Below are 23,127 nucleotides of genomic sequence, written 5' to 3'. Positions count from 1 at the left end.
CACCAAAAAAGAGCATCCAAACAAAAGAGTTTCATTTCACCGGATAATTTCATTCTAAATCACTTTTCCATAAACAAATGCAGCGAGCGGCTCGTTCCCGTCATCTGCTCCCTCTCCTCTACACGAGCGTTATCTGGCACAGACCTTTTGTTGATGCACACAGTCGGACATCGTCACAAACAGAGCGAACAAGCAGGTACACACGCACACGCCCACTGTGGAGAGGATTAGCACCGGCAGCAGACAGCGAGTGTGATCCTGCTCAGGGGTTGAAGGTAAATCAAGCAGATCCTCTTCTCATACAGCCGCAGAGAGACAGGACAAGCTGGACTCCTGTTGGAGTCAATCTACTGTGTGTACACACGGGTTCTGTTTGCATGTACAGCTCAAAGTGTGTGTGTGTGTGTGCAGATATTAAACATGTTGTAGGGACCTACATCTATTCACACAGTCACATTATGGGGACTTGTCTTCCTTATGGGGACGGAAATAACATAAATCATTCCATTTTAAGGCCTGTTTTAAGTCTAGGGTTAGGTTAAGGTTAGGCATGAAGTAACTGTGGTTAGGTGTGTGTGTGTGTGTGTGTGTGTGTGTGTGTGTGTGTGTGTGTGTGTGTGTGTGTGTGTGTGTGTTTAGTGAAGAGGAGAGGGGGCTTTATCCACTCAGGGAGGAAGAGCATAAAATCATCAATGAACAGATGTTGCGGACTTCCAGGCAGATTGTGTGTGTGTGTGTGTGTGTGTGTGTGTGTGTGTGTGTGTGTGTCCATAAGCACATGTGAGTCCTTGCATCATTCATACACTTCATCTAACTGCACTGCATGTTTTGAATATAAATTACACAGGACAAAATGTCGAGATGTAATAAAAATGCTAAACTACATACAAACAGTCGAGTATTTCGTCGATGGGATGTTTTGTCCCATGATGCACTGCACAGTGAAACTAGATGAGCGACTCCCAGCTGGTGAAAACTGAAAAACTGCAAATCAACAACTCAACAACGAGCAGAAATAAAAACTGAAAGATTCTAAATATATCCAATATATAATTAACAGCACTGATCCAAAGTTGTGGTTTGCTGGATGTGACTCAAGTCTTGTTTTAGTTCCTGCGAACAAATTAAGTTCCGTAATTGAATTGAACCCTAACAGTGCACTGGTACCATCAGTGCATAGTGTTTACTGCAGTGGACTCTCCTCTGTCACATGCTGTTGACTGGACTCACAGTAAAGATCACTGTCCTTGACTGAGGACACTTTCCTCCGGGCGAGCGTTAACAGGATTAAACCCGGAGAGGACAATCCTTCCTGCTGCTGCCGACCAGCGGCCCCGCCCACCTCCTCTATCCGTCTGCCTGCCAGCTCACAGCGGCCAATCAGCTCTCACTCTCGCTCCCTGCCTCTGCTTCACCTGCGCTCTGGGCACGTCCCGTCTGTTTATGATGTGACACGACGCTGAGAGATATCTGTGTTGTTGGGTGTGACATCGTTGGCGGTGAACCCGGTCTGTCTGGTTCTACAGGAATATTATGAAAATACAGACACGAGGAAAGAGGAAATCAAGGCTATGACAATAAGATGAAATAAAATGCCTGAGACAGACAAAGTAAAAGAAGAAATTACAAACTCAAAGTGGAAACAAATTGTTAAATCCAAATATGGACAGAACCAAAGTCCAACTACAAGGAGATTTAAATAAGTCCCCTAAATATCCCCGATTTTTTAATCAAGATAAATATCTGCAAATTTTAACGGGTTCCTCTCTGACCCATACCACATCCTTCCAACACGTTTTGTGATAATCCATATTGTAGTTTTTGCACAATCTTTCTTAAAAACAGACAAACAGGGGTGAAAACATAACCTCTTCGGCGAAGGTAAACGTGTTTCAAACAGCTTCACGTGACAATTAATTCAGAAAGCTGCACACCAACGCAGACAGGAGGCTGAAAGTCTTGCTCACTGGCACTTTGGCAGGGACAGAATAATCCAACCCTGTCATTGCTGCTGGTTCATCGCTGGTGCAGGTAAACGGGCAATTAACGAGGCATCTGGGAGTTAATGGAGCTGCTGCCGCCGCTGAGACACCACTGTGTAGATGTCTGGCAGCTTTAACACCTCCGAGTGTGTCCACATGTGTGTGTGTGTGTGGTCAGCGTGTGTGTGTGTGTGCGTTAGTGTGTGTGTGTGAGAGCGCACAGTGAATGTAGGTCATCTCTGCAGACAGAAGATGCATGTGGTGGTAATTACAGACAGTAACAAGCCTGAGCTCATGTAGTTCTCGCTGACAAAGCGGAATAATTACTAAAATGTGGTTTTCCTGTAATTCCACAGCGCCGGTCGGTTACATCAAAACACGACCCACCCATCAGCTCCTCGCTTTATTAATGTCCGGGTCAGTTAGACAAATAATTCATTCATGTATAAAACTTGAACTCATGATCTGCTTCCTGCTTCTGCATCACAGCCCAAACACTCTCAGTGCCATCAGTTTCCTGAAAGTGCTGGCAACCTTCCCTTCCTACACCCAGGTTTTGTTGAAATGCTGCTCGGAAGCTTTGGTGAAATGTCAAAACAAAAAAAAACATGACCTCATTGGCAGATCATTCAAATCAATTAAAACCCCACCTTTGTTTTCACCAGCAGTAAAACCCACAGTGACTTACGGTCAGAGCTGAAGTCGTCTATCAGGATTATTTCCTGGATCAGAGACGCGAGACTCCTCATCAGGACACTAGAGGCAGAGGAGGAGAGATGAAGATCAGTCACGAGGCACCGCTCTCCGGTGTGACCAGGCCGTTCAGTGTGCGACCTCGTTACCTTTTGATGGTGCGGAGGAGAGTGGAGCGAGCCTCATTGTGGAAAGTGATGATGATGCTGGTGGAGGGGAGGTCGGCGTCGTAATTCAGAGACGCGCACCTGCAGAGACACAAATACACGACAATGTGTGAGCGGGTCTGACGTCTTCCTCCGAGGAAATCACAGCAAGTTAGACAGAAATATCCTGCACGCACACACACACACACACACACAGACACACACACAGACACACACAGACACACACACACACACACAGACAAAGACACACACACACACTTAGTGGGTTTTGGGCAGCGTTGCCCTCCGGAGTCGCCTCAGCATTGTTGCTGTAATGAGATGGAAATATGTGGTTGCCAGGCGACAGTTGCACAGATTTCTGACCCTGTGCTTTTAATCTGCACCTCAAGCCGAAGGCGCTTTAAACCGGTGGTGTGAAGACATGAGGAGGAAATAACACAAAACCACCGAAACTGTTACTGTAGAAAATTAATTCACTGTTTGTTCACTGAAAAACGATAAATAGTTGGCGAGTCAATCATCCAGTCAAGCGTCTCACATTAGGGATTTATATATGCCTGTTTATATAAACGGTGGTTTCTCCATCTCTCGTGTTGTGTTTCCACGTGTCTGCTCAGTGGGTCGAACCCTCAGTATTAATTGGGCTCAAAAGTAAACACAGCTCCTGTGTAATCCTCTTTTTAACTGTTCCTCGCTGCTTTAATGGAGCTTTTACCTCGTTCCTCACTTATTCTCCCTCCTGTTTATGACTCACTCGTGTGTCTGCTCCTGTTATTTTATTTCTCAGTGCAGCTGTTAACAGTAAAAAAAACAGGAGCAACAGCAAACCTGCCACCCAAGAATAGAGCTTCAGTAGAAACTATGGCGACAGCTAATTATAGTTGATCTTCAGATTATTTTTGTTCCATCACTTGAATAAACTCTGAGTAAAGAATGTCTGTTTCCCAAAGATACTTGGTTCATTATTATGTTCAACAAAACCAAATGCATCAAATCTGCATTTCATGGGTTTATTTTATTCTTTCTATTAACCCGACATTTGTTTTATTGCTTTATTTCATCCATTGTCTCCTGCATTAACTTGTTTAGATTTGAAATTGCTTTTTGAAATTGTTTTTGTGTCTGCGTAGCACTTTCTGAAACAGTTTTATTTAAACTGCTATATAAGTAAAGTTTATTATTATTATTATTATTTTTTATTATTATTATTATTATTATTATTATTATTATTATTATTATTATAACTGGTCATTTAGAAACTGCAAATATTTGACATTTTTACCTATAGTTCCTTTAGCTTTTATTCTATATTTATATTAGATTATATAATTATAATATATTTTAAAAGTCTGACAATTCACAAAACAAATGACATGCAGGAACATCATATATTTTCATAGTCATGGTTTAAGTCTGTGTCTTTATTCACATCCCATAAAAACAAACCCTAAATCTTTTAAAACACACTTTTTATTAAAAGATTTTGAAGAAATAATATTTTCATCATCACAGGTTGAGAACTTGCTGAAAGAGAGATATAAGCCTCACCGCATCTCAAGATCAAACAAAGTCTTTTTATAACTTCCTGTGTTCGGGGGATAAACCTGCACAGGTCGGATCTGGACTCTGCAATAAAAACATCCTATTGACCCTGAAACCACCGGTGAGAGAGTGACACTGTTTGTTTTCCACACATCCATGTGCAGCGTAAGCTTAAGATTAGTCCCTGATCTGTTTGAGCAGATCGGAGCGGACAGAAAGCGCCTGGGACCGGGGCTCTAACCCTGCTCACCTGTAGTGTCGGGTGTCTCTGATGGCTCGCTCGCTGCCCAGGCGGTCGCTCTCCTGCAGGTTGAAGGCATGCTCTCTGTACGGGTCGTCCCCCGGCTTCAGCTGCTTCGCCGCCAGGTAGGCCTTCTCATCGAAGCCGCCCAGCAGCAGCCCCTGCTGCTCGGCCCGCGGCGGCTGGGTCACCTGCAGGAGCACAACACCACACGGTGTGTTTAAATGTTCAGGTCAGCAAGCTCAGGGTGATACGAACAGTCGAGACCCAGAAGGCAGCGTCCAAGTAGAAAATAAATGATCAAATAAATCTCAAATTCCTGAATCCACCCGATTATCCACCCAGATCTAAATCTGCCAGAGCTTAACTCTCACAACAAATTCTGTGGAAATCGGTTGAGTATTTTTTGTGTAATCCTGCTGACTAACAGACGAACGATGATGATGATGATGATGATGATGATGATGATGATGAAAATATAACCTCTTATTTCACTGGTATTTACAGTTTAGAATAAATACTTAACTAGAACCAGCCTGCAGTTGTACGCCTCCGGCAACCGGTGCAGTTACAGTCTACACACATATCTTCGACCTTTGACAATTGATCACTGGAATCTGAGTTCATCTTTGTGAAAAATGGACACAATCTGAAGCCATTCCCTGAAGGCAGAGTTAAGATATTATGTTCAAGAAGCCAAAAATCTGATACCCAAATCTAATCAGTTCATCGGTGAGTCCCTGTGACCATTGGAGCCAAATGTGACAGGATTGTCTCGTGGCGTTCTGAAGATAAGTCAAACCGACTGTTTTCTACCAGAGTTGAAATGACATGTCAGACACATCGGTTTGTTCTGGTGTCGACACTCGTCTCCTCCGCGTTAACAGACTGTTCCTCTGCCACATCCATTATCACCGTGAGACGGCCCAAAGCCACATCCCCATATTTTAAACGTTCAGAAGTTGTTGTTTTTTTATTCCACTGTTGGTTTCACAAGCCTCCGGGTCACAAATCTTTCTCAACAAAGAACAGACTTAGAACAGAAATAAAACACAAACACATTTTTTCTTAAATCTCCCATTAAATCTGGCTCTCGACATATTCACAGTTTGACTCGGATTCACTCGTTTACAGATCTTTATTTTGTTAGTCTATGGTTTCACCTCTATATTGATCATTTGTGAAAAAGCCACATGCACAACACCTCCTCTGCTGAGCTGCTGCATCACGATTCTGCTGCAGTCGTCTTCTGCACTAACGTTCAAACCAGTCTGAGGAACAGTATCAGACGTTTCCTATTTAAATGCTCTTTTCTTTTCTTCGGGTCACAGAGTCAGTTCTGCAGAATAGGATGAGCTCTTGTCAAATCAGAACACGGAGCCTCTAAATCCAAAGTAATTAATGGATTTTCCCCTGGAAGCAGGTTTAACACGGGCTGGCAGCCTGGGATGGGTGAGCGTGAGGTTAACACAGCTGATGAGTACATGAAGGCAGAGGAGAGTAATCCTCATCAAAGAGGAGCAACAGTGAGGTGGAGGATGGGAGGATGGGAGGATGGGAGGATGGGAGGAGGACAGAGGAAAAGGAAAGAAAGGCAGGAGCTTTGTTCTGAGCTGCTTTATTAACAGTCGGTGTAGATGGAGGATTAAGAGGAAGCTCTCGATCAGGTTCAGGTGAGTGTGAGCTCATTTTCAGTCTCTGCAGAGGAACAACATTTACAGATTCAAACCCACACCCATACGCACACACGCACACAACATACCTCCGTGGTTTCAGTCGACATTACATTAATTTCCTTGAGACTGACTTTAACCTCAGTTACTCCTTGCCAAACCCTAAACCTCACATTAACCTAAACCTTACCCTAACCTTAAAACATGTCTTCACCTTGTAATTTAAAGATTTACATCATGGGTTCGTGTTTTTTCATCCCCATAAAGAAGACAAGTCTCCATAATGTGACTACCTGGACCCTTACCTTATAATTCAAGAAGAAAAGCCAATGTGGTACTTTTACTTTTACTTGGGTATATCTTTTTCTATGTATTTATACTTACAACCCTGGTACATTCCTAGATTTATCACTAGTATTAATTTCTTCAGTTTTTTCTTTTCTATCTAGTGATGCCAGGGATACAAATAATGGCAGAGTGAGTTATGGAGCATTATTTTACATTTTCAGCTATTATTTGATTAGTTATTCTCATCAGTAGTATATATTATATTAAATAATAATATATTAAAATCATACACACTCATTCCAGACCTCTCTCTCTCTTATCTTATATCCCTTGTTAATAAAAAAGTATCCTCATGACTAAACACACTAAATGTTACTCCGAGGATAATGAGACCAAAATAACAGAAGGTCCTTTGTGGCTCGCTCCACTGAATTAAATATGAATCTCGTCTGGAAGATGAACAAGTGTCTGCTGGCTCCGTCAAGCCGAGTTAAAAGATTCAACAAATCACATGCACAGTCGAAAATCTGCCTGGTTGGCTGCAGAGGACTGTGAGTCTGCAGAGACTGATGAAGACGTCCTGCAGAGACTGATGAAGACGTCCTGCAGAGACTGATGAAGACGTCCTGCAGGGGACACGCACGGCAGATCAGATCATGTGGTGGTGATGTGCTGAGATTTAGTCCTTTTTATGATCTGTTTACATGTCATGCAGTCAATAATCGTTTTTCTCATTTTTTCATCCAAACTGGTGAGAAACAAACCTACATAGGACTGTTTGCAGGAAGCAGCTTTCATGGGCAAGTCTTTCAGTTTGTCTTTCTTGTTGGATGCAGAATCATATCAAAGCATGAAAAAAAAGGTAAATTTTACATGTTAACAATAACGTTCAAAGGGAATTCTGTTGTTTTTCTGTCTGGAAACATTACGTGAATTTCCAGAGCTTCACAACTGTGGAGCTGCTAAACGTTTTTCTAGTTGAGAACAATTTATGTAAACAGACCTGAACACTTGTTCCTCCAATGTTTCTATCACTTAAACTATCGTCGTCAGGAAGCTAAAGTAAGAACAGTTTCAATAATTTCAGTTTCCTCTTCTTTATCATTCAATAACAATTATAATAGTGATGATTATATTAATAATAACAACTTCAAAACAAGCAGATGATAAAAACCTTTCGAGCAATAAGCAAATAATAAAACTAATAAAACCAAGAGCTCTCTGGTAAAAGTATATTTTAAGAAAAGATTGAAAAGAGGTCACAGATTCTGCTGAGCTGATTTCCTCAGGCAGCTCGCTCCATAGCTTCCAGCCCCTGACTGAGAGAACTCTGTCACCTCTAGTTTTCAGCCGTTTTCAGCCGTGCCTCAGATAAAAAACAAAATCCTCTCCCCTGAGAACCTCAGGCTACGTACAAGTAGAGGTTGGACATACAGACCTATGGCAATTAGCCATGAAGAGCCTTACAATCCACAGCAAGATCTTAAAATCAATAATTAAAACACACTGGGAGCTGGAACGAGGCTCAATCTGATGTGGTCACTTATCTTGGACCTTGTTAAAAGCCTGGTGGCAGAGTTCTGTTCAGCCTGGAAGTGATCAACAGATCTTTGGTTGGAGCTGATGGCTGTAAAATGCTCTTTGGGTCTTTGAAAGATGAAATGCATCATCATTTATTGTCTAAAACAATATAAAAAACAATACAGCACAAGTTTTTGGTTTGTTACTGACAAACCAAACGCCAAGATTCTCTTTGACGGAGAAACAGCAGATGGAAGGATGTGTCGTGTTACGTGCTGCGAAAACAATCTCTGGTGAAGCCACTTTTCTGTGAAAAATGCAGACGTGTACTGAGCTCAGCAGGTCAGGATCCGTGGCTCTAATGTGCAGGTACAACTGTGTGTCATCTGTATAACCAAGAAAGAAAATGACATGTCTGGATGATATGTCCAAGTGGAAGCATGTAAAATCATACGTGTCCCACAACTGACCCCTGAGGGACGCCATACTTGACAGAAACAAGAGATGACATGTGAGATCAGAGTGGAGAAGGAAGGAGTCCCTGATTCCTTCCTTCTCCACTCTGCTTTCCTACACTCAAACTTACAGCTGAGAAAGAATACTGAGGTAAATTCAAGGCTTTAACGTGACGTTAAGAGGAGACATCACCAGGCCTGGTCAGCAGCTGTTACCTGGGATGTTTCCTTCCTATGCAGTCATTGATTTGAATACAAATGCAAGAAAGGTTGGACAGTGTTAATGTCAGATTCACAGGTTAAAAACTATAACTGATCCACGTCCAACTTACTTGGAAAATGGTGATTTTGTATATTTGTCTGGATTAAGCAGAATTTTACATTTAAACTAGGGTTTGTTTATGTGTGTGATCAAGTTACTGTGAATCCAATAAGACCCACAGCAGAGTCCTGATGTAAAAGAATAGTTGAGATTTAAAGATTAAAAACTAGAATGGCCCCTTATATCACCACCAGGGCCCCAACAGTCAAGCTGCATCAGATTTCACAGTCATAGGTCTCAGTCCCCTGAACAGTGAAAATGTCATTAAGCTCTCTCGCTCTCTCGCCATGTTAAAGAAATCGGACACATTTCACATCCGTCCATCAAGGTTTTGTGGAAATCCATTCAGTAGCTTATGCGTAACCTTGCTCACAAACAGACAAACCAACAAATTTCAAATAACGATATCAATTCATGTTTTCAGGAGCTTTAAATGACAAAAAGTGACGATGTTTGGGTTTCAAAAGTTTAAAGGTTGTCCTCTGAGAATGTGGCTCATTCTTTCCCAGACAAGATTGTGCACAGCAAATTTAACCCAGTTCAGTGTGAACTGTTTATAAAGTCACATGAGGAATCCAAAAAATCCCTGGTCAGTGAGAAGAGAAACCAACTGGTCTAAAGTCTCAAACCCAACCACTAAATATCACAAATACTGAAAAGCTCCTCGTAATCTTCAGCATCTGTGCTCGGACAAACTTGGAAACTCGGCCACACATGTGAAAACACATGGGACCTGTGACATCGAGCCCAAAGACAAACTGACTAATTGATTGGCTGGATGTGGATCTGTGGACAGATGTTTACAACACGTCCAGCGCTGACGCCGAGGCCAAGACGGCAGATGTTCAGGTCAGAGAGAGACCGATGATTACTGCTGATGGGAACGTCAGAGCGGGATTAGAGCGAGAACAGTGTTCACACAGGAAGAGAGGGAGGAAGAGGAAGAGGAAGAAGAGGTAGAAGAAGAAGAGGAAGAGGAAGAAGAAGAAGAAGAAGAAGAAGAAGAAGAAGAAGAAGAAGAAGAAGAAGAAGAAGAAGGAGTGGTGAGAAGAAATCAGAGGAAAAACAAGTGGAGCCAATGAAAACAGATGATGTCATCAGGAAATCTAATGCTGCTAATGAACCGAGGTAAGAGGAAAAGAAAGAGGGAGAGAAAAAGAGAGAGGGATGCAGACAAGGAAGGATATGAGGAAAGGAATAAAGAAAGGAGGAGGAGAAGGATGGAAATTGTGAAACAAGATGAACAGGGAAAGAAAGTGAATAAGAGAAGGATGGACAGAAGGAAAAGGGAAGGGATGGAAGGTGGAGAAGTAAAGATAAAAGAAGAAAGGAAGAATTCTCTCCTTCTCCCTCTCTCTCTCTCTCTCTCTCTCCCTCTCTCTTCTCTCCTCTCTCTCTCCCCCCCCCCCCCCCGCCCCCCCCCCCCCCCCCACACCCCCCCCCCCCCCCCCCCCCCCCCCCCCCCCCCCCCCCCCTCCCCCCCCCCCCCCCCCCCCCCCCCCCTCTCAGTGAACTGTTGGACTGTGTCGTGCAGCCTCGGAGCTTCAGGTCAGATTACCAGAGCAAACGGCGGCGAGGAGAAAGTCAGTTTGGTGACGGCGGTGAACGACCTCGCTGAGCAAATCAAGCGCTCCTATTCAACATGTACAGTTCAAAGACCGATCTGATTAGAGCGTCTGTCTGCAGACATCGACTCCGTCTGTTCCCTCCAGTCAGACTCCAGATCTGTTTGCATCTCCCTGTCTTGTTCCTCCTCTTCTTCGTGAGGAGCGTAAACACCACAGCAGCTCCGGCCTTGCCCTTGAATTATTGAATCCTGCTTGTGAACAGGGCTTTAATGACCCTGCCGCTGCCGCTGGAGTGAAACATCTCGACATGTTGGCACACATCACGTCCTGCCACAGCTGAGAGGCTTTTACTGCCGTGGCAAATTGTGAGCGAGGCTCCAGTTCTGCTGTGTTCCCTCCGCTGCAGATACATGAGGACACATCCAATTGATTTGTCTGTCAGCTCGGTCATGGACGACAGCAGCAGCAGCAGCAGAGGGAACACTAAACTCTAAATGATCATTTCTACACTTAGAAACTCATGTTCCCACAGAAATGTAACACTCACGTTTGCCTTCAGTGAATCTCGCTGATTTTATCGAGCTCAGAAGAAGAGCCGGGCCGATATGAGCTGGATGAAAACACTGAACCTCACACAGTGGGTTTCAGTGTTATGTGTCGATAGGACTCATGTTGTGTGAGTGTGTGTGTGTCGTCATTGATCATTTTATTTTATCTCTTTCAATCCGGGCCTAAATAAACAGACACTTTGACTTTTACAGATACTGCCACGTCGTTAAGGAAGAATTATCACTCCTAGCAAAAGCCATCGGGTTGGATCAGAAACTATTTCTGGATTTCTTGTTGCAGGAAATTAAAATAAAATGTATGTTCGACAATACGCTATATGCTTTTATTTGATGTACAATTGGTTGTATTTTCTTTACTTTATAGTTGTTTATATTAAAGTTTAGGTTTAAACTATAAATTAAATGTCAAAGGGTTTTGATAATGACATCTTTGGAATCATTGCCAATTAATCGCTAACAGATTTTTTTATTTACAGCAAATCTTTCAAATCAATACTGAAGACTTTCTCCTTTCTTTTTTTATTCTCTAACTCTTTTATTTTCATTTGTGCACGTGTGCTGTAACTTGCCTTTGACTCATATCGGTTTGAATCTACTCAAAAGTTATTTACTCTGGATTCAGATGATAAAATAAAAAGGGTTTAACTACAGGATATACACCAGCATCTATTCTGAATATCAAATATTTGTTTTTATATCATTTCTCGAGGGGGAAACTCTTCACAGCTTCTGAAATGTGATACTTTAATGCTCTTAAAACCCAACAATGAGAAGTTAGATATAAAAGACACAATCTTCATCTGTGGTTCCTCCAGCTCCTCTTCACCTCCTCCGTGTTTCAGACTCAAAGCTCAACAAGCTGCAGGTCTTCACTGCAACAGAAACCCTGAAGTGAACCAGATCTCCTCCACCAGTTCGGCTCCACACACTGACTGTGAGGCAGAGACCACCAGAGACCTCCACCTCACCTCCACCCACACACGGAGGTTACCCACCTCTCTCTCTCTCTCTCTCTCTCTCTCTCTCTCTCTCTCTCGCTCTCTCTCTCTGCGTCCCTGCGCCAAACCACCACCGGACCTGACCTGGACGAGAGGAGCGCTCAGCGGCGTAATGTGGTTTACGCGTGGTTTGCGCACGACGCACAGGACTTATGGAAAGCCTCTTACGGGTGATGGAGGTTCTCTGGGACTCGGGGACAGGCACGGAGAGGCTGGAGGACACCGACACACACACACACACACACACACACACACACACACACACACACACACACACACACACAGCGGGGGAGGAGGAGGTGGAGGAGGAGGAGGAGGACAAGACGCCTGTGGATGTGGATGCACAGGCTGCAGGTGGAGGACGGTGCTGGAGGAGTCATCCAGCTGTGCACCACCACCACCACCACCACCACCTCCACCACCTCCTCCTCCTCCTCCTCCTCCTCCATCCCCATCAGCTCTCACACACGCACATCAACATGCAGCACACACTCTCCTGCAGCGACACAGCACCGTGCGCAGCGCCGCTCTCCTCCCGTCCCTCCTTTCTCCTCCTCCTCCTCCTCCCCCCCCCACCCTGCACACACTCACTATCAGCGGGATGGTCCTGTCGTCCCGGTGGATCTCCAGCCGCCCGGGGACCCCCTTCTGCCCGTGGCTCCTGCCGCGGGTCTGCGACGCCGACGACGACGGCGACAACGACGACGACGACTGCGGCTTGTTGTCCTGCCACAGGTAATAAAACGTCCCCAGGATCCACGCGACGGTCAGAATGGCGATGGCGTTGGCCCGTATCCTGCGCATGGTGAGCCCATACGTGGGGGGGGCTCCGCAGGCGAGCCCGGCTGGTTGAGGTCGGTCCGCGGGAGAAGGTGCTGCCTCCCCGCCGGTGATGCAGCGCAGACACAACCTCTGTCCGGGAGCAGCCGCTTCTTCTGGCGGAGCAGCCGCTCGGTGGGAGCTGCGCACTGACACACAGCCCGGGTCCTAGCGCCGAGGCATATCGTCCTCCTCATCCAGAGAGAGAGAGAGGGAGAGAGGGAGAGGGGGGGGGGGGGGGGGGGGGGGGGTTGAGAGAGAGAGAGAGAGAGAGAGAGAGAGAGAGAGGGGGGGGGGGGGGGGGGTGTTGAGAGAGAGAGAGAGAGAGACACACACACACACACACAGAGAGATAAGTGTGTGTGCTGCTGCTGCAAGTAAAGACAACCTCAGTGTTCAGTCTGTTTCATGACACAACACAAACACACACGCACACACACGCGCACACACACACACACACACACAGAGGATCATGTGCATCAGAGGTTAAAAAGAGGAGAATTTAGACTTGTCTCATCTCATCTGTCTCTTCACTCATCTGCACCTGAATGTGTCTGAAATCTGGATCTAATGAGGGTGTGTGTGTGTGTGTCTGTGTCTGTGTCTGTCTGTGTGTGTCTGTGTCTGTGTGTGTGTGTGTGTGTGTGTCATGAAACAGACTGAACACTGAGGTTGTCTTTACTTGCAGCAGCAGCAGCTGATCTTTCCCTTTAAAGCACGAAGCCCTTCCTCTTCTTTTAATCTCCTTGTGTAATGTTTGCATTAAAAGCTGCTGTGGAGGAAATAAAACGGAGTTAAGTGCAGTTTGCAGATAGAGATTTTACTTTAATTCTCATTTAAACCAGTGCATTCAAACTAGTTGCATTTGCCTGATATTAAATAGTGTCACTGTTTTCTCTGCAGCCCAAACAGAAGATGCAGAATTCCTGTCAGCAATGAACTGGAAATAAAAAAGTCCCACTTTTTCCATCCATGCGTTGGTTTTATTTCATTTTTCCCTTCCTGAGACACCTGTGGCTCAGATTCCTGCCTCAGTTTCAATTCTGCCAACATTTAATCCCCAAATTAAATTCTACTCACATCCTTAGAAAAACATGTTTGAGAAGCTCCAAAAGTAAGTAAGTAAGAAAATGAGTATTTAAAAAATTCAACAGCAGCCTCTCTTTCCAGAAACAGTATTTGAAGAAGCCACAGAGCGAACTGTTAGTTTTCACAGGGAGTTTTTGAAAACTGAAATTAAAACTTGGATACATGACACTTAAACAATCCATATGTGCAGATTCAACCTCGTCCATACTTCTCCGCTGCAGCCAGCAAGAAATCTGCAGCGCATTAATTCAAACTCTATAAGAAGACCCATTATTCTGCCTATGCATTTTAAATCATGCATTTCAATTAGGAGCCTCCAGCTCACACAGAGCAAATTAGGCGATGCAGCTGAATTGATCATGAGGAAACAAGGAGCCTTTGCTGTGTTTCAACTGCACCTCCATGAATATTCAACTGCTCCTACGAGTTAATTCTGGATTTGCATAGGTGACCCTCTGCAGCTATGACTTATTCGGTGGAATGAATAAATCAGAGGCTCGAAACAAAGTTCGAATACACTGAGGTGACCCAACGCCTAAAAAATCTATAACCGCCTTTAAAACATCTGCACAGACCAGCGAAGAAAATCTGAGCAACATCCCAGAGGCTGAACAGAGCTGAGGAGGCTGAAAACGTTCTTCTTACTTCTGCTCTCAGGGAAGAAGGATTCAAAACACACAGAATGAGCTCATGCAGCCCCACCTAACTCCAATATACTGTGTGTGTGTGTGTGTGTGTGTGTGTGTGTGTGTGTGTGTGTGTGTGTGTGTGTGTGTGTGTGTGTGTGTGAGGCGTCCACACAGCTGGGCCCACCGCCTCAACATCAGGAATTAGGAATGGGCCAACTTTTCCCCTCGTCAGAAACACAAGCGTAAAGGAGGCAGAGCCAGAGAAAGCGGGGGAGAAGCAACACGGAGGGAAATCAAATCGATAGATGGAAGGAGGCAGCTGTTATCTGTTATTTCATTAACCGGCGATGCATTCAAGCAATAATGTTTTAAATGAAACGTGCCAAGTTTAATCGGTTGTTATGTGTGTGTGTATAGTTTCTATTTAAAATGCCCCGTATGCTTTTATTTCCCTGTGGCTACACTTACCCTGACCTCCTCTATAAAGAATACATACGTTGAAAGTGGAGCTGATATGGATTTTTCACAGCCACGATATCTGGATACTTATATATGGGTCAGTAAATGTCAAATAATAATAATAATTGGAAACGTTTCCTAAGATGACGTTATTAAACCCTCAGGACAGAGGAATGTGATGCAGGGTTGATATTTTACAGTTTATCTATAAACTTCATCATAAATAACTATAAATAAGAAGAAAACTGAAATAAAACTAAATATAAAGAAGTTGAATATAGATTCACATAAATCTTTTCTGCATTGTTCATTCTGTAGAATAAAAGATTTGATCCACTGATACTGAAATGTCTGTGAGAGGATCATATGTTTTTTATTGGCCAATCAAATACATGAGTTTAGTTGCAAGTAGCTTTAATAACGGTACGTGGATTATAATTAAGTTGAGTTTCATGCATCTGTTATAAACGATTAACGAGCAAAAGCTTTGATTTGCCAGGTTGTAAAAATAAATAAGAACCACGACGAGAGAGAAGGTGGTTTTCATTTAGGCTCTTTTGATATTTCTGGGTTTATATGTCCATTAATCGTTGAATGAGTTCTTCTGGTACAATGAATAAATGAAATAAAGAAAAAGAAATATGAGGAAATTAAGCCAAGAAATAGAGGGAAAGAACATAAAAAAAGTCAAAGTATGTAGCCAACAGTAAAAGGGAATAAGTTGTAAAAATAAGAGTAAGTGATGCAGAACAAAAGATGAATATCAGCTTTGTCAAAGGATAATAGGATTATTTTATATCCTCAGTCAAATGGAACTGATTTGTTCGCACCTCAGAAGAAAACTGACATTCACGGTTTATTTGAACTAAATTGCTGAACTGCTGGAAACATGTCGAGTTCTCATCGGGACTCACAACAATGCAAAACCCAGCATCAGAAGCAGAAATGAAATCTGTAATCTTCAGTTAATTCAACTACAACGATGTAACAGTGAAAATCAGAAAGTGTAACGAGCTGCAGGCGGAGATCTGTCCTCTGTGTCTGCTGCCGCTCTGAAGCTCTGCCCTGGAGGTTGATCTCATTAGACATGTAAGCCGTCTATTCTCTCTGCTCCATCCCGACACGGAGGGACCGCAGAGATCTGCCCTGCATCCAGCTCGTTGCATTCAGAAGGAGAAGGTCACAGGGGTCAGACCCACATCTGGCTCGGGGCTGGGTAGATATTTGTCTTCATTCGTACGGACAGGGCTGCGCCTCTCGCAGCGCCGCTGTCGCCGTTATCTCTGGGAGAGACAGTGATGCCTCAGAGTGTGTGGGGGGGGGGATGTGCAGACAGAGGGAGGATGAAAGCACACAGCGGTGGTGGCGAGGTGTTGGTGCTGGCAGCCCGGTTGGGGAAAGTGCAAACACTCTGAAGTGCCTTTGCATTTGTTCAACATCTGGATCAGGAGACGGTAACTGGCTCGGTAACCTCCAGATTAGTGGGTGCAGACAGGAAACGACTTTCCAGCAGTGAAAAGTCCGTCTCCTGAGACTCATGGAAACACAAAGTGTCTCATTCCCATATGGGCCGGAGGAGGGGGGGGGGGAATGGAGACTTTCCAAAGTGAAATATATTGAGTGGGAACCAGGACTCAAGAGCTGGTCGGCGCTAAATCATGATTCAGCAGGAATCATTGAAATGGACTTCTTTTAAATGAAGGAACAGCACAACTGTCTAACATCAGCATTAAACTGGTTTGATGTTTTAGTTCAGAAAAAAATTGGGTCACCATAGTTACAGTTAACCTCCTCAGGGTGTGTGTGTGTGTGTGTGTGTGTGCACACAGTTATAAAGAGATAGTGTGGAGGAGAATGAATGTTTTGTAAAGTCCTTCAACAGAAAATATCGACGAGCTTGAGGGTTTTTTCTTCTGATCGTCACCTCTGACCTTTCTGAAACAGATCATTCATCTCCAGGGGTTTTCAAGCAAACAACTTACAGACTGAACCTTTGTACCTTGTGTGTGTGTGTGTGTGTGTGTGTGTGTGTGTGTGTGTGTGTGTGTGTGTTCTGCAGACACTCCCTGACCGTCAGCAGCCTTTTAGTTCCGCTGAGGATCACTGCTGGCATTTCAGACAACTGTGCCAGAATGGTGGATCCAGAAAAACAAACAGAGGCACACACAGAAATACCAGCACACACACACACACACACACACACACACACACACACACACACACACACACACACACACACACACACACACACACACACACACACACACACACACACACACACACACACACACACTGCATCACACTGCAGTCATGTGATTGGTTGATTGGATAATAAATAATAAATAAACATCCTCAGATATTCCTCTGACACACTGACCTATTTAGTGAAGCACTTTTTCCACTGTTTTCCTCACAGGTTTGATTCTTTGCTTTGGGTGCTGTCTAAAGGAAAGGGGGGGGGGGGGTGGCGACCTCTGGAGGTCACGGTGGTCCAGTGGATGGTGACACTTTAGTAACAGGAGCATTGAGAAGCTTTGAGGTCGTAGGTGTTGAACTGTGAAGTCCTACAACCAGAGGGTCGTGTGCTGGGAGCCATTGACTTCCATTCATTGTGGACACACTGACCCTAATCTAACAAGAAGGTTGGTGGTTCCAAACCCGGCTCTGGGCAAGATACCCAAGATACTGGTGTGTCACACACACACACACACACACACACATCAAGGCAAAGACACACAAAGATGCGTATGTTGCAATATGCATGTTTTCACATACCTTCAAGAATAACAAGAAGAAAAACACAAAGTTCTTCATATAAAGGAACACACACACACACACACACACACACACACACACACACACACACACACACACACACACACACACACACACAGACATGGATGGAATTCCTCTGTGATAACAGTGGATGCTCTCGGCTATAACCAGTGATCATCGTGCTCTGTGATGCACAAGTCCAGTCTTGTGTGTGTCTGTTTGCTGTGTGTGTGTGTGTGTGTGTGTGTGTGTGTGTGTGTGTGTGTGTGTGTGTGTGTGTGTGTGTGTGTGTGTGTGTTATGTAAACACAGAGCAGCAGACATGTATCTGAGCTTCTGCCGGCTCACACAGGTTTTCTGCTTCACCGCAGACCAGTGTTATAGTGAGTCAACCCTGGGTAACGTTAGGTCTGTTCACATCAGGCTGATCCAGGATCAGAGTCGTTCTCCCACTAACAGAGTGTGAAGCTGCCTAATAACTTGAGGGGGGGGGGGGGGGCTTCAATAAAACCTTGTGGTTCCATCGCTGACACAGATTGTAAACTATTAATGAGGACAAGATTTCACAGGCGACCGCAGAAACTTCTCAAACCACTTGTGAACTCAGGAACGTTCGCTCAGGCGGCTCCGAAGTCAGTTTGTTATCTGTGCCTCTTCTCCTCAGAGGGGGGGGGGGGGGGGACTGGAGGACTGGAGACAATCCCAGCTGATGGAGGGAGGCGGGACACACCCAGGACATGTTGCCAGAGTATCACAGTCCTGACACACGATAGAGAAATGATGCTCACATTCAGAGAGAGTCTCCAGCTAAGACATTTCTGGAGGAGGAAGTGGAGACATGTCTTTATGTACAGTCTGTGAATGAATGCGTCTTTGTCTTGACATGTCAGGCGTGTGATTCGCTGGCGTCCTGTCCAGGATGTACCTCGCCTCTCGCCCGATGTCAGCTGATTTGCTGACATCACCTTGGACTCATCTATGATAAATGTGATCCCTGTGTGTTCAGTATTAATAACTAGAGAAGTAACGATGCAGAGGAGACGTCCAACGCTCGAGCATCACGCTCCAACTCAATCGAACAGCTACCAGCTCACATCTTTAAAAACGTTCTCGTCATGTCCAACTTTAGCTCTTTGCCAGGCAACAGCAATTCAGGCAGGACTTCGGTTGGGCCTACGTGGTCTACGTGGTCTACGTGGTCTACGTGGCCTACGTGGTCTACGTGGCCCACGAGGGACGGGGGTCTTCGTCCTCCAAACAACGTGGCCCCTGAATTGAGACCCAGCTGTTGTGTCTATCATCTTCTACCTTCAACCAGTTACCAGCACAAAAAACTGTAAAATTACACCAAACACAAAACAGCCCCAATAACTTCCCAAAGTGCCTCATCATTAGCTGTTGTTGCTTTTCACATGGAGTTGCCATAACAACCGTAAGTGCAACTGTTCTCTTCATCATCCGGTGAAGTGGAGATACAGATTCTTTTTTTCCCAACCAGTGACGTGCGATGGAACAAAACATCATTTGTGGTTTGTTTTCAGCAGACGGGCGGAGCTGCAGGATGCAGAAACTTCAGAGCAGGAAAGTACACTAACCTGATCTGCACATACTGTGGAGTGGTTCACCTGCGCTGAACCGTGCACGAGTAAATATTTGCAAATATCTGAAACAGTTTGTTCAGGGAGATTAAGAGAAAGTAGGTTGGAGCTGTGTCCGTGTACCAGGTCATAGATGAAAAAAACATCCGCTCCACCAGCCGACTGACGGAGGCTGACACCACCACCACCGCCGCCGCCGCCTGGGAACCACTGAAGGTCGTGTTATAATAAGACACGTGGAACTGGGAATAGAGTTAGCCACAGTGTTGACACACACAGGTCAGCACAGTTACCCTTATTAGGGCATTGCAGTGACTTCCATTCACTATGAACAGCTTAACCAAAACCTAATCTCTAACCATGACTAATTTATCGCTAACTTTGCCTTTAACCTGACACAATTGGCATTAGTTTAAGTTATTTTTGCATTTATTGACACTGTAGTGTGAAACGTGGAGAGAGATGCACGGGAGACAACACGCAGCGAAGGGCAGAGTCGGGATCGAACCTGTGACGACTGCAGGAGGACTCACGTCTCCCTTTCTGTGGCGCCTGCACTACCAGGTGAGCTAAAAGGCACTGAAATGACTGTGGTCCCCATGAGGTCCACTGGTGTGTTTATGCTGGGAAAGGTCCCAAAGAGGTAACAAAAAACAAACGATTGCACACACAATATATTTATATATATGATATATAGAAACAGATTCCTCATGAAACGTATGTGATTCAGAGTCTTTCCTCTCTAAGAAACAAGTATTAATACCTCACTTCTTTCCCTGCTGTGGCTCAGCAGGGGGCCGGCAGTCAATGTGTGTGCGTGTGTTGCGTCGTGTGTGTGTTTGCACACGCCTGAGTGAGCAAAGAATAACTCCACTGAGAAGCTTTAGAATAAAAACTGCGACACTGCGTGTTTGAGGCTGCAGGAGTCAGAGTCTGGGAGCAGGAGTCAGGGAGCAGGAGTCGGAGTCTGGGAGCAGGAGTGGGGGAGCAGGAGTCAGAGTCGGGGAGCAGGAGTCAGAGTCGGGGAGCAGGAGTCGGGGAGCAGGAGTCAGAGTCTGGGAGCAGGAGTCGGAGTCTGGGAGCAGGAGTCAGAGTCTGGGAGCAGGAGTGGGGGAGCAGGAGTCAGAGTCTGGGAGCAGGAGTCAGAGTCGGGGAGCAGGAGTCAGAGTCTGGGAGCAGGAGTCAGAGTCTGGGAGCAGGAGTCAGAGTCTGGGAGCAGGAGTCAGACATTCAGCAAAGAGGTGATTTTAACACCATCTGCAGGTGGAGAGGAGCTGTGGGAATTAAAGTCCCACTGATACAAGGCCTCGACCAATCACGAGCCAGCGTCTCAGCTGTCGATCATGACGTGTGACTCCAAACTTGAACCTGTAGATTAATGCAATAAATCTGCCTAAAATGACAGAAACCATCTTATCTCATTGAATGTGTTCTTTTTAGTTTGGTACACGTCCCAGCCACGAACATGGAGAAGGCAGGGTTTATGATCAATACTGCAGCTCGCCAACAGGGGGCGATCAAGACGATTTGGCTTCACTTTTGGGAGCTGTGGCGTCCATCTTTATTTACAGTCTATGGATCTAAATCTGGTGACAATCCATACCAGGCCGAGCCAGGACAAAACAAAACAGAGAAAGCAGAATTCTCTTCATCATCATCATCAGCTCAATATTTACACAATATACTTTATCCATAAAAACCAAGGAGGGATTTCCTCCGTGCCAACGTAAAGTCGAGGAGAGCCGAGTGAGACTGGGCAAACTGTTGCTGGAGCAGCTTTTCCATTTGCACACTGGTGCACCGTTCCAAGACATGACAGCATCCCAACACACACACACAGACACACACACACACACAGACACACACACACACACAAAGACAGAGCTACAATGATTTGGAGCGTGATGAATTATTCAGCGTCCCTCTCCGCCTCGTGGACACTGCTCTTTTTCAAAGCAGCAGAGGATCCTCGGTACGATCATGTGGGAGATTTCTCATTCTTCTGTCAGCCGAACATGTTCTGCCGGTTAAATCTGACTTCACAGGCTCGATCCCGTCTCCAGGCCCAGACACCGGAGTCATAGGGAACCATCTGAGGCACCAGTGTGGAGAGCAACTGGCAGAGACACAGTGTGGGTGAGTGTGTGTGAGTGTGTGTGTCAGTGACTAACTGCGTTGCTGAGCACTCGGGCTGTTGTGATTCTGTTACTCCAGCTGGCTCTGCTCAGTGCAGGAAGTCCATTAGCGGGACAAGTAACAGTGAGGGTATTCTCCGGAGCCTCGGCCCCCAGAACCATGGGCCTAGCCGGGGTCAGGACTCCCAGATGAGACGGGGGAAGGGGGACGATCCACGAAGAGATAAGAAGCAAACAGGAAGTGGAATTTATCTTAAACGTCACATTTACTACAAAACAATCTCATAATTTAATTTGTTTAATCAGCGGAAATCCACCGTGCAGAGTTCCACCGAGCCGTCGCACTCTTTACCTCATTACCTTCGTCAAGGAGATTTGGTTTTCACCCAAGTCTGTTTGTTTATTAGCAAGATAACAACACAGATGTGGAATATGCGTCGGAGAAGAACCCGTTAGATCTTGATCAATATCAGGAGGGTGATCCAGGGATTTCTTCCACTTTCTTCAACATTTTCACAATTTTCCCAGGGAAAGAGATTTTGTGCAGCTTGAATGAATTAAACTCTCGATGGAAGTTTATTCTCTGGTTGGTTGGTTTGTTTGTTTGTCAGCAGGATTACACAAAAACTACTGAACTATTTCCATGAACCTTATTGGAAGGTCGGGACATTGGCCAAGAAAGAACCAATAACTCTTTGTGAGGATCTGGACAAAGAATCTGGGAAAACATTTATCGCTTTCTTTAATATTTAACATTTTGTGCCCTAATTTACGGATCTTGATGCATAAAAAATAAATCAGGCCCCCTTGAGGTTCCACTTGAGTGTGGATCCAAATAAATTCAAGCTAATTTAAATGAAGTTTCACAAGGGGATCGTTGGGCCTCGGCGGACGTTTGCAAAAAACAAAAAACACAAGATGACTGATTGTTTGCATCTCTTCTCTTGATTAACTGGAGTCCTGCTTCCTCCCACGTGGACGGTTAACACACATTTTATTACAATATTGCCAATTTAAAAGCACAGATCAATCACACCTTCAGTCATTCACATCACTTCCAGTTCTTATCGCGCAGATATGTGATTCCACAATAAATAAACCAAACATCCATCCGCCGTTAAAGTGCTGCACTGCTGTGACCCATCTTAGAGAGAGACTACGTAACACACACAAGAAGTTGGATTCAGAAACAAGAAGCTTATGGTGGCTAATGCACCATAAGCTCACTGGATGACCGATCTCTGATATCGGGCTGTAACTAATGATCATTGTTGATATATCTGCTGCTAAATATTGATTAATAGTTCACTTTCTAATATTTTCTTATGAATGAACAGTTCAAAACCTTCACTCTACTCTCACCGATAACAGAGAAAGGAGCAAACTAAGCAGGAAGCTTTATTAAAATTGGTAAATCAACTCATCACTGCAGCTCGACACTAACCTGAGCAAATCAATATTATCCTGTAGTTACGACTCGTGGGTGCTGTTAAATGTACGTAGTCTCATTTTAGAATCTAATTCTTCTTCATAAACTTCTGATGTGACTGAGAAAGAAAAAAACAAAACATGAATACAATGAGACAGATGAGAACTTCGGAAAAA

General features: G+C 44.8%; 1 protein-coding gene and 2 long non-coding RNA genes across 3 annotated transcripts in view; 2 read left to right on the top strand and 1 right to left on the bottom strand.

The window, feature by feature from the left end:
- galnt16 (UDP-N-acetyl-alpha-D-galactosamine:polypeptide N-acetylgalactosaminyltransferase 16) overlaps positions 1-12,991 on the bottom strand; it is a 29,208-nt gene extending 16,217 nt beyond the window's left edge. The window contains exons 1-4 of the mRNA XM_034576930.1: positions 12,611-12,991; positions 4,635-4,816; positions 2,825-2,923; positions 2,671-2,738 (exon numbers count right to left, since the gene is read on the bottom strand). Of these exons, the coding sequence (XP_034432821.1) occupies positions 2,671-2,738; positions 2,825-2,923; positions 4,635-4,816; positions 12,611-12,823 (562 nt within the window). The 5' untranslated portion in view covers positions 12,824-12,991. The remainder of the gene's footprint in view (positions 1-2,670; positions 2,739-2,824; positions 2,924-4,634; positions 4,817-12,610) is intronic.
- On the top strand, positions 1,474-22,890 carry LOC117756420. Its single transcript, XR_004612805.1, has 3 exons — positions 1,474-1,484; positions 4,255-4,257; positions 22,745-22,890. It is a non-coding gene; the product is annotated as an uncharacterized LOC117756420 (long non-coding RNA).
- Positions 21,844-22,617, top strand: LOC117756421. The gene is made up of 2 exons (XR_004612806.1): positions 21,844-21,900; positions 22,098-22,617. It is a non-coding gene; the product is annotated as an uncharacterized LOC117756421 (long non-coding RNA).
- Positions 22,891-23,127: the final 237 nt, after the last annotated feature.

The sequence above is a fragment of the Hippoglossus hippoglossus genome, chromosome 22 (genome assembly GCF_009819705.1).
Source record: "Hippoglossus hippoglossus isolate fHipHip1 chromosome 22, fHipHip1.pri, whole genome shotgun sequence".
NCBI classification, from domain to species: domain Eukaryota; kingdom Metazoa; phylum Chordata; class Actinopteri; order Pleuronectiformes; family Pleuronectidae; genus Hippoglossus; species Hippoglossus hippoglossus.
The sequence above is the reverse complement of the archived record's forward strand: the minus strand, read 5'-3'. Positions and strand labels throughout refer to the sequence as shown.